The sequence below is a fragment of the Nipponia nippon genome, unplaced genomic scaffold (genome assembly GCF_047370975.1).
Source record: "Nipponia nippon isolate SJK-2023a ecotype South Korea unplaced genomic scaffold, ASM4737097v1 scaffold_1, whole genome shotgun sequence".
NCBI lineage: Eukaryota > Metazoa > Chordata > Aves > Pelecaniformes > Threskiornithidae > Nipponia > Nipponia nippon.
The window spans coordinates 131,873,615-131,891,385 of NW_028262290.1; the positions used below are offsets into that span (position 1 = coordinate 131,873,615).

The 17,771-nt window shown below is 40.2% G+C and overlaps 1 protein-coding gene across 3 annotated transcripts in view; it reads left to right on the forward strand.

The window, feature by feature from the left end:
- The window catches only part of IGF2BP3 (insulin like growth factor 2 mRNA binding protein 3), a 119,776-nt gene that overhangs the window by 60,441 nt on the left and 41,564 nt on the right, over window positions 1–17,771 (forward strand). For all 3 annotated transcript variants that reach the window (XR_015707936.1, XM_087773210.1, XM_087773218.1), the window contains exons 5-6: window positions 10,915–10,966; window positions 11,059–11,122. Coding sequence is in view for 2 of the 3 variants with exons in the window: in XM_087773210.1 (XP_087629336.1) it covers window positions 10,915–10,966; window positions 11,059–11,122 (116 nt within the window). In the remaining variant the exon portion in view is untranslated. The remainder of the gene's footprint in view (window positions 1–10,914; window positions 10,967–11,058; window positions 11,123–17,771) is intronic.

A 17,771-nucleotide genomic window follows, 5' to 3' on the forward strand; every position in this document is an offset into this window, starting at 1 on the left:
AATTTATTACTACTACAGATGTTTCTGATTCATGTTCAGGGGAATATTGCTGTAAAGAGTTAAAGTACTTTTAGTGGAGGATAGCTTGTGGAGCTACTTATGGAGCAGCAGCAAAACAGGACTGGAGTCACTTACCTGAATACGTGTGGTGCCTGTTTTGGAGCATAAGAAAAGTTGCATCAGAATTGAGTGTCCAGGTGTCTGCAAAATAACAGTGGTTTAGTTAGTTTGTTTGTTTTTTAAATGAAGTGTATCAGTCTAGCACCTGGTGTAACCAACCTGCCCAGATGCTTGCACAAGGGTGACTTTTTTGCAAAGGATGGCTTTAATGGCTTTTTTAGCTGCTAAAGCCTGATGTCTTGGGCAGAGCTGATATTTAGTTGAATTGAAAACTTGGCTATAAAATACAAGGCAGAGACTTAGCTCTAAACTTTCCTGTGGGGCCATTGGAGCCAGTAAGAATAGAAGAGAACTCCACTGCGTTGTATTTGATTTCTTGTGCTTTTTGTAAGTAGGCCTGAGGAATAGCAGGTGGTTTAACTATGTTCCAGGCAAGCAATTCTCTTTGAATAAAAGAGCAACAAACAACCCAAAACCATATCATCCATGTTAGTTAGCTGGTAGTCCCTTTTTCCTCTATGAATTCCAGTGCTTGTGAGGAATAAGGGTATTTCATTTTTCAGGGCTGTGCAGTTAGAGTATTAATTACTGCAAAGCGAGTGCAATGGTGTAAACTTGCCTCCTTCGTGATTGCATCTCTTTTGTTTTCCCTTTGTAAGAAGAGAAAACATATTCAAATTTTATTAATAATGAGCCTGTATAACAAACTTCAGAGTCGAGAGCTTGCTGGTGACTGAATACATCCTGCAAGGCTGGGAACAGAAAACTCTTCCACCTCTCTGCGTAGAAGGCTCTGAATGCAAGTAGATGGAAGCATTGCTCTTGAACCACGTTAGGTGCAGTTAACTCATTTAACTATGGCCATTCTCCTTGAATTGTTCCAGTCATCTTACTTGTCATTCGATTGCTCCTTCAAAATTGACACTTAAAAGTGATTTATAGTCTGCAAGCTGTCAGCTAGCACTCAGCATTCACACTCTGAATTGTTTTGTTTGGGTATATATAGGTCAAATGGTATTAGCATAGTGCATGTCTTGCAATCTTAATTTCTAGTTTAGATAATCGCATTCAAAAGTTAGTGGGTTTTTTTGTAAACATCCTCTTAACCCTTACCTTTCAGATTAGTGCATGAGTTGGCCATAATGCTGGGATCCTTTAAGCTAGACTTGGAAATCTCATAGATCTTGGCAAAGGTGTGTTTAATAGAATTTCACGATAATATCTCTAACTTTTATGTTTTTTTAATAACTTGGTTTTGAGTGTTTTAAATATGTATACTTTTATTTTTATGACTGTCTGAATGATTAGGTAGCTGCTAGTTAATGTGTTCTACCACAGAAATTTTCTATACCTGAAAATCCTGTGATTCCATTTTGCTCCAAGGTTCATGTTTCTGCAACTTGAAGGATTTGACAGCACTTAATTGTTGTTGTTTGCAAAGGTCTCATCTCTGCGTTAGCACTGTAGAGACCTTTACTGTAGATATTTGAATCCGATTCTGCGGCTCAAAGTAATTCAAATTCTGGAAGGTGCTGTTCTTGCTCTACCAAGATCTCTCCTTCTTGCTGTAAAGTGTATATAACTTGTATTTTTGTCTGACTCCACGCTTGAATTCTTGAGTCCTGCTCCAACCCCCTCTACTTCTTTCCGCACCCAGTCCCCACAGCAAGGACTAGATAGGGTTGTCCCCTTTCCTCCCCTCTCCCTGAAAATAGCCATACAAAACAGGAGAGGTGGGTTAAGAAAAACTTGTCTTCTCCAGTTGTTAGGATGACTTTAGCAATTTCAGGTGTAGCTGTTACAACTACTCAAGTGACTGAGCTGCCTCGTGTTATGAGACTGCTACTGATGATCTGCATTCAGGTACGGGAGTTTTGCCATGCCAGCAAAATAACTAGGGAGGTGAGGTAGGTGACAGGCACTGACAGCTCGAGGGACAGTTTTGTATGAGAATATCCAGCAACTTGGCCTGTGTGTCTAAAAGCCTCTAAATGCACACAATAATTCCCTCCCTTCAGTAGTCTCTTGTATTCCAGAGACTTGTCATTTAGAGGCCAAACCTTCTCTTAAATGTCTGGTCCGCAGCAGTGCTGGTCCTTAGTAGGACTGCTGGGAAGCCAAAGGCATGTCCTGCATCTTATGGATGACCAATTTAAAAAAGGGGAAGAGGAATCCTGTAAATATAACTCAAGTAAAATGCCTCATTTTTTTAATAGTTTTTCCTGGTTATAAAGAGATCCAAGATATTCGTGAAATGGTTGTTAAGGACTTATTTTTTTCCTGAAAGCTTGTCATACTGAGTTTTGTGCATAATAGAGGGAACATCGCAGATGTGATCTCCATCCGAGTTCTAATTTACTTTATTTGTATCAGCACTAATCTGTGAACTAAATCCATTTTCCAGGATTTTCCTCTATGGATTCCCTCTATTGTCTTTAGACAATTATAAGCAGATCCTAGAGGAAATGCTTAATGTTAGAATATGGGACAATCTTCCAGGAAAGATTTCCCTGGTATCAAGCACTGACTTGGCTCTGTTTCTACAATGTGCCAGCATACCTGTACCAGAAGGAATATTTTTCATAAGCATGGCCTCTTCATGAAATTATCCCTGTGCTCTTGTTGGGAAATTTTTTGGAACTTGTAATTGTTGATCGGTTCCAAAAGATGATTCAAAAATTGATTTTTAGTCTGACAAATTTCTGTTATAGTTGCAGGTTTCCAACTTTACAGAAGGCTTTTTTTTTTTTAAGCGAACGAACCATTATTATGCTGAAACTAAAAATATCAGACTAGCACGAGCCTTGTAGAACAGTAATGAAGTGGCATCAAGACTTAATAGTTACAGAAAATAGCTTTCAAAAGTGTCTTTTTCACACACACATGTGCACACACCCAGAGAAAAGAGTAAAGTGTATAGGGGAAATTAAATTCTCCCTGATAAATCTTCCAATTAAAAATAACACATTTTTCATAATGATATAGAGTTAATGAAATTGGGAGGACTGAAAGGTTGAGGGGAAAGGAAAAACGTAACCGTTTCCTTTCTGGTTTTCATGGCACTGAGCAGGACGTTGCAACTTGCACTGGGGCGCTGAGCAACAGTCATCCTGACAGAGACCAGTGCTGGATGCCTCCACAGGAAGGTGTCAAAACTGCCAATAAAGCACCAATTGTATTTCAACATAGTGCTGCGAGTAAAGCAGAAAATTCATCTTTATCCCAGTGTATTTTCCAAACATTCTTTTAAAATTTGCTGGCTCCCTTGCTTTTGTGTAGTCTATCATTTAATCAAAGTTGGGCAATGGATGCTCACTGGATAGTAATGCTTTTATAGCTTTTTTTTTTTCTTCCCTTTGGCAAACTGCAAATGAGATCGTAGAAGCAGCGGAGAGTGTTTCCACTTAAACTGGCCGCCTCGATGTGAGAGGAGGCAGATGAACACGAGCTAGTGTTGCTGCTGCTTCCCACTACGTTTCACAACACCCATCTGCCAGCCTGGCATGTGATCCTTCCCTCATGCCGAGCTGCAGAAATGTCCTGGTAGCGCGTCTGCCCGGGGAGGAGGAGTGGGCCCCAGCAGTGGCCACGAGGAGATCCTGGGAATGGGGATTAGCTGCACAAAACAGCAGTTGCTACCTTTAAGGACTGATCTGTGCGACGGTGCTTTTTAATTTTCTGGAAATCAGGATGGGTACTAAATCAGGAGTGTTTGCATTAGTGCTAACCTGGTTCATAAGCTCTGACGTTATCTGAAACTGCTCTTGAAGTTACGCCTTTAGCATGAGGAGAGGGGAGATAATAAAGTATTGTAGCAGATATTGTGCGGTGCTTAATTGCATTCAGATAATGTTGCATAAATACTTATTTCTCTGTGTTTTCAAACTTGTTTTCATTTAATTTAGATGAAGGGTGAATAGAAGCTGCCAATTTGGCCATCTCTACATGATTCGTTATTTCATAATACCTGTATCATATTCCCTCTTGCTCCTTTCCAAACTGAATTATCCTGCTCCCTTTAATCTCTTTGTGAAGGAGGCCACCCATGCATCTATAAGGTTTGGGTTTTTTTTGCCTTTCTCTAAACAGTTCTCAAGTACTTTTTTTTAACCTTGGAGACTATTTAATGCCATTTGTCAGCCTTGATACTATGATATTTTTTTTATCCCACGCCTCCTTAGTGTAATGCACACTAATCTTTCCTCCCTATCATACATTCAAGAGACTATTTCCAGCTTAGGGTGTAATGTGGGAACGTGAAAGCACACAAGAACTTTTTGCCTGATGCATTTAGTACCTGGGCTAACTTTGTAGCCCAAAAATCTATTTTGCAATTTCTTGTCTTTTCAGAGCTTCATTACAATACTCTCTCAGTGAATTTTTCCATCATATTAATTTTTACTTTAAAAAAGGAGGGAGAGGGAGTTCTGATACTGATCTTCATCTGTAATGGTTTACCATCTTGCTTACAATTGTTGGATTCCTCTTAATTTTTTTCTTTAGAAGCTAAGCTTCTTCTATCGGTAAATTATGCTAATTATACTTTATGTGATTTTTGACTTAGTAGATTTAAGGCAGGTCTGTTTGAATGTCGTTCTTGAATACTAGTGTGGTTTTAAAGTATTTAGTCCTCTCTCTTTGTTACCTTTTTATTTTATATAAATAGGTGTGTGTGAGTATATAAATTTAAATGATCTAGCAGTATTATCTGGAAATACTTATAAACACGTGGTATGTGGAGCTGGTTACAATAGCTGTAGTCATGGTTGCATGTGATGCTCTACCTGAGACCTGTTTTCAGTTGCTTTATAACTTTTGCTTAATTTGAAACACTGAAGTTGAAATAGTCCACATCATCTCTTACCTCTCTATTTTTTTTAATTGAGCCTTTCAGATGTTCCATAATGAGAGCAAGGTAAATAGGGACCTAGTGTTTGCTCTTAGCACTTGTAGGGAGGGACGTTGGCTCGGGCCAGAGAATGGCTCTGCTGTCAACTAACAAGTCCAGCATGTGCAGTGAAGATGACTGGTCTGTGAGAGTTGTGCCCCAGTTACTCACCACACGCTTTCTTAATTTTGCAGCAAGTCAAGGACTTCAGAAAGACAAACCCCTTTGGTTAGGAGAATTGAATGCTGCCATGGCAAATTGAATTCTGCATGTTCTGGTCTCCGGTGCTCCGCAAACTATTTAAGCAGAAGTTGCTAATAGTTGCTAACTGCGTGCATTGTCTTCAGTTTGTCTTGTGACGAGCCTCAGGTCTCTCTTGCTGAAGTGCTGTGTTCTCCTTGCTACCGAAAGTGGCTTTGAAGCTGCACTTTGAACACACAGCCATGCTGAGTGCTGTGGAAAATCAATCCCTTGGTGTCTAAATTGGTCACTCAATTAGTAGTTCCTTTGACAATTTTGGCTTTGTTCTCTGTGGCTCAGCTTTACATTCTTACAACCCTGGTAATGCCACCTAAACAGAATTGTATTATAGGGTAAACTTATTAATAGTTTTGAACATTTGGATATAACTGTAAGTTCCCAGGAGAAGAATTCACTCCAGGGTTTGTATGGGATGTGGTAAATAAGCCAGAGTTATTGTTTTCAGGCGCTGCCTTTCTGGTGTGTGCAAACAATGACTTCAGCAGCTTCCAGACTTATTTTTCTGATTCTTCCAGACTATGGTCATGGTTTCATGAGACAGTAAAATGGCTATTGGAGGGCCTACAAGATGAAAAACACCATCACCACATGCTGCAGTGTGTTGAGCCATTGCAAACTGGCTTTGCCTATTCAAATGCCTTCACAAGGTTTTGGAGGAATAACTTTGTCCCGGCAGACCACGTGCTGGTTTGGGTACTCCATGTCCAAGCTGCTCTGACCTTCTTTTTGGTGAAAATGGGCAAAGTTGCCGTGTTCGGGCTCTGGCTGGTGGCAGTGGTCCAGACAGGCTGTCCAGGCTGGGAGGTGTGCTGGGTGACCTGGAGCTGAGCTCACCCATCTACACAGGTGATGCAGCGTTATCCAATCACACCTTTCAAAAATGACTGCTTCCTCAGGGATTTATTAGGGACTTCTTCATACTTAATTTCCCTTGCAAAGCCATGCTAGCTGGGCCCCTTGTTGGGGATACGCTTTTTACCAACAAAAAGATTAAGCCAAACGGAAGGTACCTTGAAGAGCCTTTTGCTATTGTCAGTCGTTGGCAGCTGGTGGGGCTGCAAGAGCAATGGTGGCTCTGCTGAGGTCCTGTTTCACACCTTGAAGTCACAAAATGCCAGCTCTGCTCATGCTGTACTGCAAACTTGAGCACACCAGGGCCTGGTGGGGGTCACCTCAGGCTAGTTGTGCTGCATTCATATAATTAATTGAGAACTGAATTTTTTTTTTATAGACTTAAATATACCAACACAGTACTTGAAGTGTGAAGATGGCATTAGTGATTCAGCCAGGCTTGATATCTGGAGTGATATCAGCATTGCTTTGCACCCCTGCCCTCTCCTTTCCTTACCTGGCTCTTTTCTTTCACCCCACCTTTCCTCTTTTAAATCAAAAAGCCACTTGCGTTAACAACTTCTTCTCTTTCCTCATACTGTTGCCTGACTCCCTGCCCCCCCTTTTGTTAAATCACCTGGAACACTCAAAGTCTTTGCAGCCTAAAATTCCCACATGGTCTTTTACTGAAGGACCCTAATCCTTCTGTGTCTCTTTCTGCCTCTGCTATTTGCGATTTCAGTTGTGTTGTCTAATTTTAACTCCCAATCAACATGACAGGAGTCATGGAAGCAAGGGTGGTGGTCTAACAGACTTGCTCTACACGATTGGAGAAAGTAACTTCAAGTTCCACAGCCACCACGGTGAAGTTGCCATCACTAAGTGCGTGTGTGAGAGAGAAACAATATGGATAGCTGTGCTTATGGACCAGATGTCTTGAAACTAATTTGCTTATGGCGTAGGGCAGAAATCCTACAGCACCGTAAGATGTCATGTATGAAATAGTCTGTTCCGAAAGTGCAGAAAACTGCTCTGGTTTGTTCAAAGGTGCTACTTCTAAACCTGTGAAATCTGCTTGAAAACCGGGATATTTTAATGTGTACTTTGAGCTCTCAGCTCTACTGAAGAGTAACGTTTCCTTGTTTCTTTTTTTTTTCTTGTAAAGCAGCCTCGATTTGTGGGGCTTGGTGTAGGGTAATGCTGTTTATAATGAAGTCAGAATTGGCTTTTAGAGCCTGATGAATGAAAGTCCACAGTATAAGACTGCAGCTTTTTGTGAGAGAGACATCTGTGCTATAACAAGAGCAGGAGACCCAATTTAGACAACTGCTAGAAGGAGAGCCCAAGAAAAGGAAAGACTTTTTTTCTAGCTTAGATTAAATATTTGTACAAATAAACTTTTCTTTTCAGCTGCTCATCAGAATTGCTGCTGCACCACCAACTTGGCTTTGAATTTTGTTCTGATTGCCCAACAAGGCTGTACACGAAGAGTGTTACGGAAGAGCAGCTTAAACAAAACATGTTTGTTTTGCAGCAGAACTAGAGGCTTTGGGCTAGAGAGAAAAAAATTTTGGGGAGAGGGAAAAGACAGTGCGAAGAGAAATATGAAAAAAATGAAGGATGTGAATAGAAACTGGCTGTTGCAGTAAAGAAGCAAGAAACACAGGCAGGAGTTGAGTTCTGTGTTTTGGAAGTGAGTTACGCTAGAGGATCTGGCTTCGAATACAGTTGCAATGACTTTGCCCAACTGGATCAGCTGGTTCGGTTAAAAGTGTTCTCACCCATGAAGCTTGCTCTTCACACACACGCATATACCCCAGCCACTGCTGAAACTTTTTCACTAGTGCATTTTAATACAGTCTGGTTAAAAGGTTACCCCTGTGATGTTGATCACACTTAAAACCTTCCTGCATGAGACTGTGATGAAAATACACGTGTCTACTGAGGACAGTGCTGCGGAGAGTAAGTGTCTTTGACGCAAGAGGATTGTTTCTCATTTTGGTTAAAGAAAGCTCCAACCCTTTAAGGAAACTTCTCATAAATCTGTTTGGTAAAGCAACTGTTTTAAGAACGTGGGAACCCAAATCACTTGGATTAAAGCCCAGGTGGACGCTGTCTCTGACTGAGACAGCTCAGAAGAGGATTAAGGAGCAGCATAAGCGGAGAACTCCTGGTGAAGAGGAGCGGGATGCTGAATGCGCTGTCCTGGGCTATTCCTCAGCATTAAGAGCGAAGGAGCCTTTTGGTTCTTAGGCTTATTGGAGCAGATGCAAGTCTAGTGTGTTGAGAGGTTTTTGATGGCTGATCAGAAACATGCTGGAAGTAGTAGCTTTTAGAAAGAACGTAGTATCTTTAAAAAGTTGTGTGGATTCAGCTTTAAAGCATTTCTTTTCTTGGTGAACCTGGTGACTAATACTTGAGTCTTCATGTAAAGGTACGCTTAGCCCAGTATATACATTTAATATGGAAATAGCTTACAAAATATTCATTAATTATCCAGCAAAGTCTTGTGGTACCTCTGGCATTCCAGCTTTGCTCTTTTCCTGTATGTTTAAGGATGCAAATGAGATTCTGTGATTTTTGAAGTGATGTGGCTTTGGGCCAGGGTGGGCATGAGCTGGTGGTCTGCACAGTTCAAATGTAATAAAAAAATTGTCTTAACTAACTAAAGAGGTTAGCTCACATTGTAGTATGGTCTGCTGTGTAATGCAGCACAGGTGTTGACATGCTGTCATTGCTTTATCAGACTTAGGAGCTCTTCAGTATCCTGTTTTGAGTAAACATCTCAAAATGGGTCTCTGAGCCAGGGACTTGCTTTGCTTTCCTTGTTTTAAAACCCTGACCCCACCTGAGATTCTGTTCACCCATTGATTTCAGTGGAGGCACAATTACCATTGAAGCTGTCTACAGTAAAGGCTCTCCTCTAATCTCATGCAGCGACTCTCCTGGCTTGCGTGGAAATATGGTGACAGACCTGCAAGACCCCACAACTCTCCCACTTGCCTGTGCCAACGTTTCAATTGTCTTAAAAGGATCTTCCACAGACTTTTAACTTATTTTAATCCCCTGGAGCATCTCTGCTTCAGTAATATTTAGCGAATTTCAGAGTAAACTTTTCCTTAGTTTCAAATTGTCAGATCTGAGGAGTGGCAGAAAAAGGTGGGGTTTTTTTAGGGGATTGAAAAGACAAACTCTCAGACAAGGCTAATTTCTGCTTGTAGGATGACAGGACAATTAGCAACTTGGTAACTGTTTTGTTTTCATAGACAAGAAAACTTCCCTGTCCTTCTTGTATAGGGTCCAGTAAATTCTGCAGATAGTCATTGCTCAGACTTGGTGTGCAGCGCCTTACCTTTTAAATACCTGGTTGGTATTGCAGAAATGGAAACGTCTGCATGCAATTTCAATTTTAATAGGTGGTAAAGATTGGAAATTCTACTGCTGTAGGTTGTCATTAAGTTTGGACATATAAACTGCAATTTATCTTAATGTCTTTTATATTGTAGTAAAAGTATACAGTACATTAATGAATTATAATTTTGAATCCTTAATCTCATGAGGGTGCAGACTCTGAATTTTACATTTTTAGGGACTGGGGTTTTGTGCACACTCAGTTGCTGGTTATAGCAAGTGGAAGTGTACTGCAACGAGAAGTTGCACAGATGCATTTTTATGCCGACTGCTTTCCTTCTGTCCTTGCTTCCTTGTTTCCTTCCTTTCACAAAAGTTTCCTCCCTTTCATTCTGACATTTTGCCTTAAAAGACTAATGGAAGAATGGCGCTTTGATCACAGAAGAGATTGCAAGTTTACTTTTTCACTTCTTGGTGTAAATTGTGACTTTTTCCAGCATCATTTTAATTCTTGAGACAAAACATTAGGATGCAACAAGCCACAATGAGGTACTTGTGTTCTGTGCTAGTTACTGCTTCAGTCACTGTTTTCTGGAACATTATTTCTCACCAGGAAGAAAATAAAGTATATACCATGTGATTTCTAGAAGTGATACAACTGTGGGTAACTTAATGATTTTACTGGAATGTTCTGACCCCCCGATTTTTCCAAAAAGTCTCATTGTTTCTTGCCCTTTCTTCATCCTCCATTTGACTAGAATAAAACAAATCATGCCAAATAAAACTACTTTATTCAGGTTTCTTTTGCCCCTTGTCATACGTTTTTACCTGTTCCTCTCCAGCTTTCTACCAAATAACAAATTAATTGTGACTTTCAAATAATTGTGAAGATACTGTTGCAAGTGTTTCCTCTGGAATGGGTCTTTGGGGAAAGCTGTCAAAGTAATTGCAGAACAGTTTTTGATGTGCTGGTTATTCTGATTAACTTCTCTATGTAGACAAGCCCCTACTAAGTAAGAGAATAACATTTTTTTATGTATGACCTGGGGGTGGGGGGGGGAGTGGCGAAGTTACATACATGTGCTTGGGATATGTGGAAAGATTTTTATTCCAGATTTGCTCTTCTCTAATTCTTCCTGCCTCTGCTTTAGCCCACTGAGAACAGGTGACTTGAAGGTTTATTTTCAAAGTTTGGGACTTACAGTGCAGTATGACTTCTTGGAGTTATTTTGCGTATTTTCACATTTGTGAGGTTTTAAACGGAGATTTTCTCATGTGAGAAAGAAAAACAGCAATGTGTGCTTGTTCTTCCCCAAATAGTTGACATTTCCTCCTTACTGGAATGGATGTCTTGAGTGCTGTATGTTCTGATAAAACTATTACAAATTTTAGTGTTTTTACAGACTTTTTTTTTTTTTTGTTAATCTGTTTTGAAATTGAAATCTGTCATTTCTTCTTGATAGGTGCTGGATAGTTTGTTAGCTCAGTATGGAACAGTGGAGAACTGTGAGCAAGGTATGGCTCTATTCTCAAATCACTTTTAAATTTGTAGTGGAAAGGGAGTGCACACTGAACTTAAACACTTTTCGTTGTATTTTCCTCTCTAGTGAACACTGACACAGAGACTGCAGTTGTAAATGTAACATATGGCAATAAGGACCAGGCTAGACAGTAAGTATCTTATTTACTTGTTACTGTTGTCTAACTTGCATTTTGGAATTCATGTTGTGATTGTATATGCAACTTTGCTTCCAATTAATTTATCAATAAAATGATCATGTAAGCATTAACTTTTAAGCAAGTCTCTTGGTCTTCCCCTTGCCAAGTCTTCTATGCTTTACCTTAATTTGCTATTTTTTGTCATCAACTTTTCCTGCACATTGGTTAAAAATAAATTAATAATTTTGAAAATTGAAAATTTGGGTAAAATTATTTGACTGGGGAGGGCAGAAAGTTAGTGATTTGGCAATGACAGAGGATGGGAGTTACTGCCTAATGATTTTTAGCAATGTTTTGAAAAAGCTTTGTGATGCCCTTTTACAGTGTTGGTTGTTCTGTGTCTGTCTTCTGGTTAGCCCCTGCATTCTTTTCCTATTTGTTTCTGTTGCTTTGCTATGATTTTCCCTTAATTTTTTTTTTTTTCCCAATTAGAAAATTTACTGCTGCTTCCAAACACACAACAGGTCATAATCTGAATACCTAAAATAATTTATTTGGACTTTTTGAACTTTAGGCTGTGTATTTTATGCTTGTTTGTATCTTAAGTAATTGATAACTTTTAATCTAGATATTAAAACTTAAAAATATAATGCTTTGCTTTACTTAATCAATGGTTGTATATCCTTTTCCTTTAAACATCTGTATTATATATATTATGCTATAGGTTTAATTTTGCTTTTCCACCACTGCTAGAAAAAGGACTTGTGTGTTCCTTAACATTTATCTGGTGACATAAACATATTTTTTCCCCTCTTTCTAGCCATAGCAGGTTAAACAAAACCAAACCCATGGAATAGCCTACAATGATCTTTTTATTTTAACTTTGAAATTTCTGCCACCTTGTGGCTAACTAAAACCAGCACTTAAGATGCAGAGAGTGCTTATGGTATGCATTAATTCAAAATTACAAATGAAATAATATTTGTACATATAATTAAGTAATTATGACTTCTGTGTAACTTGAATGCAACACATGTATTTAATCTTTCAAAGTGTTAGGTTACTTGTTAGTGTATTCTAAACAAATGTGATGGGAAACTTGTGTCAGTGGTGTCTCCTTTGTACACTGGAGCTGAAGGAAACAATGTTTTTCTTGAATTCACTACTCAACTTTTCTCAAAACCTGAATTGTTTGACAAGTTCTTTTTCAGGTTCTTCTGTTGTTTTTAATTCTGTTGTGCAGTAATTAAGAAAAATGTTGAATTTCTAGTTCTGAAGAAACTTACAGTGCAATGTTAAAAATTAACGCTACATGTGCCAGTTCCTTCTTTGAAAACGTAAGAAGGAAGTACCTAAAATACCACGGAAAGAAGCATGATGCGTCTTTTTGAGCTGTCTGTCATCTGTGATGTGGGTTCCTGGACTGGTGCGCTCCCTTCTGAAGTTGAAAACGACATACAGTTTCTCCCCCCTCAAACTGTACTTGTTAAATTTCAAGGTCAATCCTGAGGAAATGCTAAGATAAGCCAAGACTGTGAAGAAGTGTCTGAGATAAAATATTGTTTTGCATGAGAAATCACATGACAATAATTGAAAACGTCTTGAGTTTGAAGCAGGTGAATTAGTGTCCAGCATGAATGTTGGAGGAGGACCTGAAGCACAGGTTGAATGATGACATAGAGTTTGGTTGCCTTGAACAGGTAGAGCAAGTGGAGGAGCCTTGGTTTGCTTTTGTGAATGGTTTGATATGGACACAGGGTTTTTGAAGGGGATGAGTCCATTTTCTGTACAGAAAACGTTAGCTCAGATTGGCTGGGTTCAAGATGCAACCTTGCAGCCATTTAGAAACTCCTAAGAGAAGAGGTGGCTGGATAGAGGTTTTCCTAGGAAAAAACCAAGGAATTACAACGAAGAGTCACTACAGGATTGGTGTGTGTGTGGCTTTTCCGTAGTGACTGTGGTGGTGTTTCAGTTGAATGGTTTTCCCAGACATGACCGAGCTTTGCTTCTTGGAACTGGCTGTGGTGGACAGCAATGGCTGTGGAGGGGGAGTGGTATATGTGTGCCGATAGCTGATAAAAGGCAGTCTTGGTCAGCCTGTGCAGTACAAGGAGTGACAAGAACTGACTTTATTGAAAGCTGTTTAGAGTCATTGAGAATTAGCAGCTGATAGCAAACTTTGTATTTTGAAATTTAGCTGTTTAGGGTAAATGATGCTCTTAGCCATGACTTTTGGAGCAAACACTGTGACACGAAGTTTTCTATGACGCTGCATACAGTGGCTCCCCAGTCCTAACTGTGTCTTTTCTGCACTTTTTGCAACACACATACTAACCTCACAGTTAGTAGTGCTGGCTGACAAAACATGCAAAGCTTGTTCCCCACTTCCCCACTGGATAGACTATGGCATTGCTGGGCCTGTTGGAGTGTGTACTGGCAATGTTGTGTGGTGAAGGTGCTGTAACACAATCTGGAGATACTTTCGATAAGCAGTTCTAAACAAGTGTGGTATGCATTGCTTGGAGGATGTTACTTTTGAGTGAAACTTTTGGTTCCACCCAGCTGGGAAACCGAGCCTTCTTCTGTCTTACAAGTCTAATTGAAGTCTAATTGTTGTTGACAAATTTTTTTTTTTCTCTAGGCTGGTGCTGCAGTTGCGGCATATTCAGCACAGGGCTGCATCCAAAATTGACTTGGAAACTAAAATCAGTGAAGAATGCTGCAGTCCTTTTGAGAAATGAGTCTTGGACAGAGCACACGGCACCCAAAATCTGAGATGTGCACAGTTATTGATTTCTAGTTGGAATGGAGGTCTCTGGCTTTGCCCTATTGTAGCGATGCCTCTTCTTTTTTAGCTGGACGGGCATGAGGCTGTCTTGGCAGAAAAAGCAGGATGCTTCTCCTTGACTTTATTTGGCCAGAGCGGGGGAGCCAGCGTGGCAGATCAGGTACTCGTGGGAAGCCCAGCAGGTTTGTGGAGAGGTGTACAGCAAGCACAGAGCCATGCACAGGCCTGGGAAAGCCACCCTTTGCTCTCTGGGACTGTGGGTAGTGAGGAGAAGCCACCCTTTGCTCTCTGGGACTGCCAGGGCATCTCTGTGACCCCATCCCTCCCCTCCTCTCCTGCAAGCGCTTGGGAGGAGGAGGAGGAGGGAGTTTTCCAACTTGGAAACTGCTCCTGCAGCTGTCCTTCCCAGAAACTGGAGAGGGCCTTACAAAGCATGTGTGCACTGCTGTGGCACACGCAATTGCTGAACGTCGTGCTGGGTTATGGAATATTTGGAAGAGAGGAGTTCAGAGGGTGAGCAGCAGAGCCTGGAGCCCGTGGTTCAGTTTGAACAACCCAACCAGCTGCACATAAGTACCAAGGCAGCTTGGGACCTGCTTGCCAAAGGGCACCCCCTCTTCTCCCGATATTTATCCCTGACTGCAACCAGCAGGATGTGCTGACCATGTCCTTGTGATGTGCTGCCACCTAAATTATGGCTGTAATCTTCAAAAGTTACACCACCTCCTCTTTCCCTCCCAAAATGTACTAGTGTGTAGGCGTCTAATGCATGCTACAGGATTTTGGAAGGGAAATTTTTCGCAAAGTTGGCCTCACATATATGGAGTGGGTGTATATTGTTTTAATATGGGGCTAGTTTTTTATTTTTTATCTTATTTCTTAGCTCAGGAATGAGGTATGCGTGTTGGTTGTGTCTCGTAACTGATGGTATATTTTAAATGCGGGCTGCAATGTGAGGAGCTTAGGATCTGTGTCTTTGCAGATAGAAGTAGGTATATTACTTCGAGTGTTAAGACACTAGTGGTCACCTTTTAATTAGAATAGCTGCAAAAATAAGTAATTTTTTTACCCTTTCAATGAAGCACAAAGGTGTGTGTGCGCACACAACATGTATCCTTGATGAATGAATAAGAGTTCACATAACTAATACTTCTACATGCCATCATGGGTCAGGGCTAATGTTGCCATAGGAACGATAATACTGAAAATTCAGTGGTGTATGATTATAAGCTAAGATTTATTTTTTTGCTTTGTTTTTATTTTCAGAAATACTAAGGAAAACTATATTTTTATTTAATGCAAAAAAATAATTATGCCAAAGAAAAATTACCATGTATATCTGTTTTCTTAGCATGCAAATGTATCTGTTGAGGGAGGAAAAAAGAAAGGTGCTGTATGTGCAAGCTGCATGTGGGAGTGAAATATGTTCTCCATCTAGTGCTTAGTGTCATCGCGCTATCAATGGATGAATGATTTCCAGCACAAGACTCGGTGCTTTTACTGTATTCATTTATCTAGGATGTTTAACGTCCACTAGCATCAGAAGGCAGAAGGCTGGGCAAACATCCTCTCATAGGGAGCTCATGAGAGGACAGCAGTGAGATCTCATTTTGATGGGAGAAACTCAGGTGACTAATTTACAAAATATTTGCTTAAATGTTTCATTTTTATGTAGGGATCTTCTTACTTCTGAGCAGGTGTCATGTGAACGTAAGCCAGGCTGCTATAGATCTTAGCAGAGCATAGGCAGTAGTCACTGCAGTCTCTTAATTTGTTTTATAAAAAAAAATTCTGAACTAAACTATGAGATTCCTGCATACCAGCTCTTGCTGGTGTATGAAAAGGAAACTTTTTTCCATTTCCACTATTATTTTTTAAAGACGATTTGAGGGAGGATGGCACCTTTTAATGAGGAAGTCTACCGAATTCTTCTCCATCTTTGTCCTCATTAAGTGATTTTAAGGCTTTTAGCCTTTGTGTAAAAGATGTTTTGTGGATTGTTTCAGTAGGCACCAGTAGTGCCCTCTGACAGAGGTAATCTGCATGGCCTTTATTAACTTGTGGTCATGGAAGGAGACCCCTGGCCCTGTTTGGGAAGGCAGAGGCCTTTGTGGAAAGGCAGAGGTGGTGTTGCTGTGGTTTGGAGCTGAGTTTCTGAGGTGGTCAGTCAATACATGTATGTGCTTTACAAAAGGAGCTAGATTTAACATGTATTTAGTGGACTACAACAATGACAATAGTCTTGGCTGAAACAGGTGCCACTAGTGCTGTGGAGAACCAGTCACTTGCTTTCCTCTGAGGCTCAGTCTTTCCCAGGAAGCGGGAATGGTTCTTCTGATAGTGAGTGCTGTCCTAGATGCTGTTTTACAGGGATTTTGCATCTATCCAGAAGACAGTTCTTTATCACTTATCTCTCTCCTTGTTTTTTTTCCTTTTTTTTCTTTTCCTCCCCCCCACCCCCACCCCACCCTGAAGCCATGCCTAGATGCCTCTAAAATTTTGAGCTTGTTATGGTGCTGAAGGACTGCTGAGCCATCGCCTTGCCTGATTCCAGCCCTATGTTTTGCGTCACAAAATTGATTAAAATGAGTTCAGAACAGTTAAATAATGGTGTATGACAATACTTTAAAAATCTAGCGAAAACTGTCAAATGTTGGAATGTGAAGGCCAGGCTCAACAGCCAAAGTGACTTTTCAAAAGCTGTGGGCTTGTGTCTTCTGTAAGAAATGTACCAGAACTGTGTATATGCTGCATCGCTGAAAAATTAGTTATCTTGGCATTCCCCTGTGTGTGCCCAGATCAGTGCAGAATGTGGGACCACCTACCCAGAAAACGTCAGTTCCACGAAAGTCTTGGGAGAGCAGTGTTTAATTACTGACTCTTCTTCTGACTTCTTGTCACTTGAACAAGTCCAATTATAAAACAAGTCTGCCTATAAAATATGGTGAACTCTCTCAGAGGGTGAATAAGTTATTTTAAAGTTTTCTCTATAAATATCTAGGCTAACTTAAATAGGTGATACTACTGTAGTATCTCTAGTATACTACAGAATCTAGTATACAGTACTACAGATACTGTAGTATCTCTAGTATCTAACTAGAGAAGTGAACTTCAAAGCAGGTTTGCCTTCAACTACTTGCTCAAAAACAACCCATCCAATATTTTTAGTGTGTTATTTTTCCATGTCATCATATGGCTTAGGTGGCCAGGGATTGTTCACTGCTGACATAACTGATTTTCCACAATAGCAAATGAACTTTTCTCTGTTTGCTTTGAATTTAAGGTACTTATAGTCACATAGAATCATTTAGCAATTTACAAATTGTTCTTAAGTAGAAAAATTCCAACCTTCTTTCCAGGAAGAGTATGGCGTGTATATATATGCCAGTTGTTGCTGTATAATGTTTGTTGTGAAAACATGATAGGTATGTAGCTTGGTTGCAAACAAAAAGCCTAGTCTTTTCCTCCCCTACCACCTCTAAGGAAGAATAAGAAGTCTCATGCACTGATTTAATGTAATGTTAATGCTGGGATTCTGGTCTAAGAAGTTTTAAAGCCAGAGGAGATTGAAGCATTTTGGGAAAGAAACAATGTCTGAACTTGTCAAATGAATATGTGGAAGGGAATGAGTTGGGATGGATGTCAATCTGGAGCATACCAGCATGTTCGTGAAATCGTTGGTGCTCATCTCTCCAACATCTTGAGGTTTGATTCCAAAAGAAACCGGGCTTGTGCAACTGCACTGTCTGGTACCAGGGAGGGAAGTGCAGCACCAGTGCAGTTTTTTGACTGATTTCAGTAGAACTCAACCCAGAAATAGAGGTCTCGGATATTTGCAACCAACAAGAACATAGTACGTTCAGGTTGCACAAA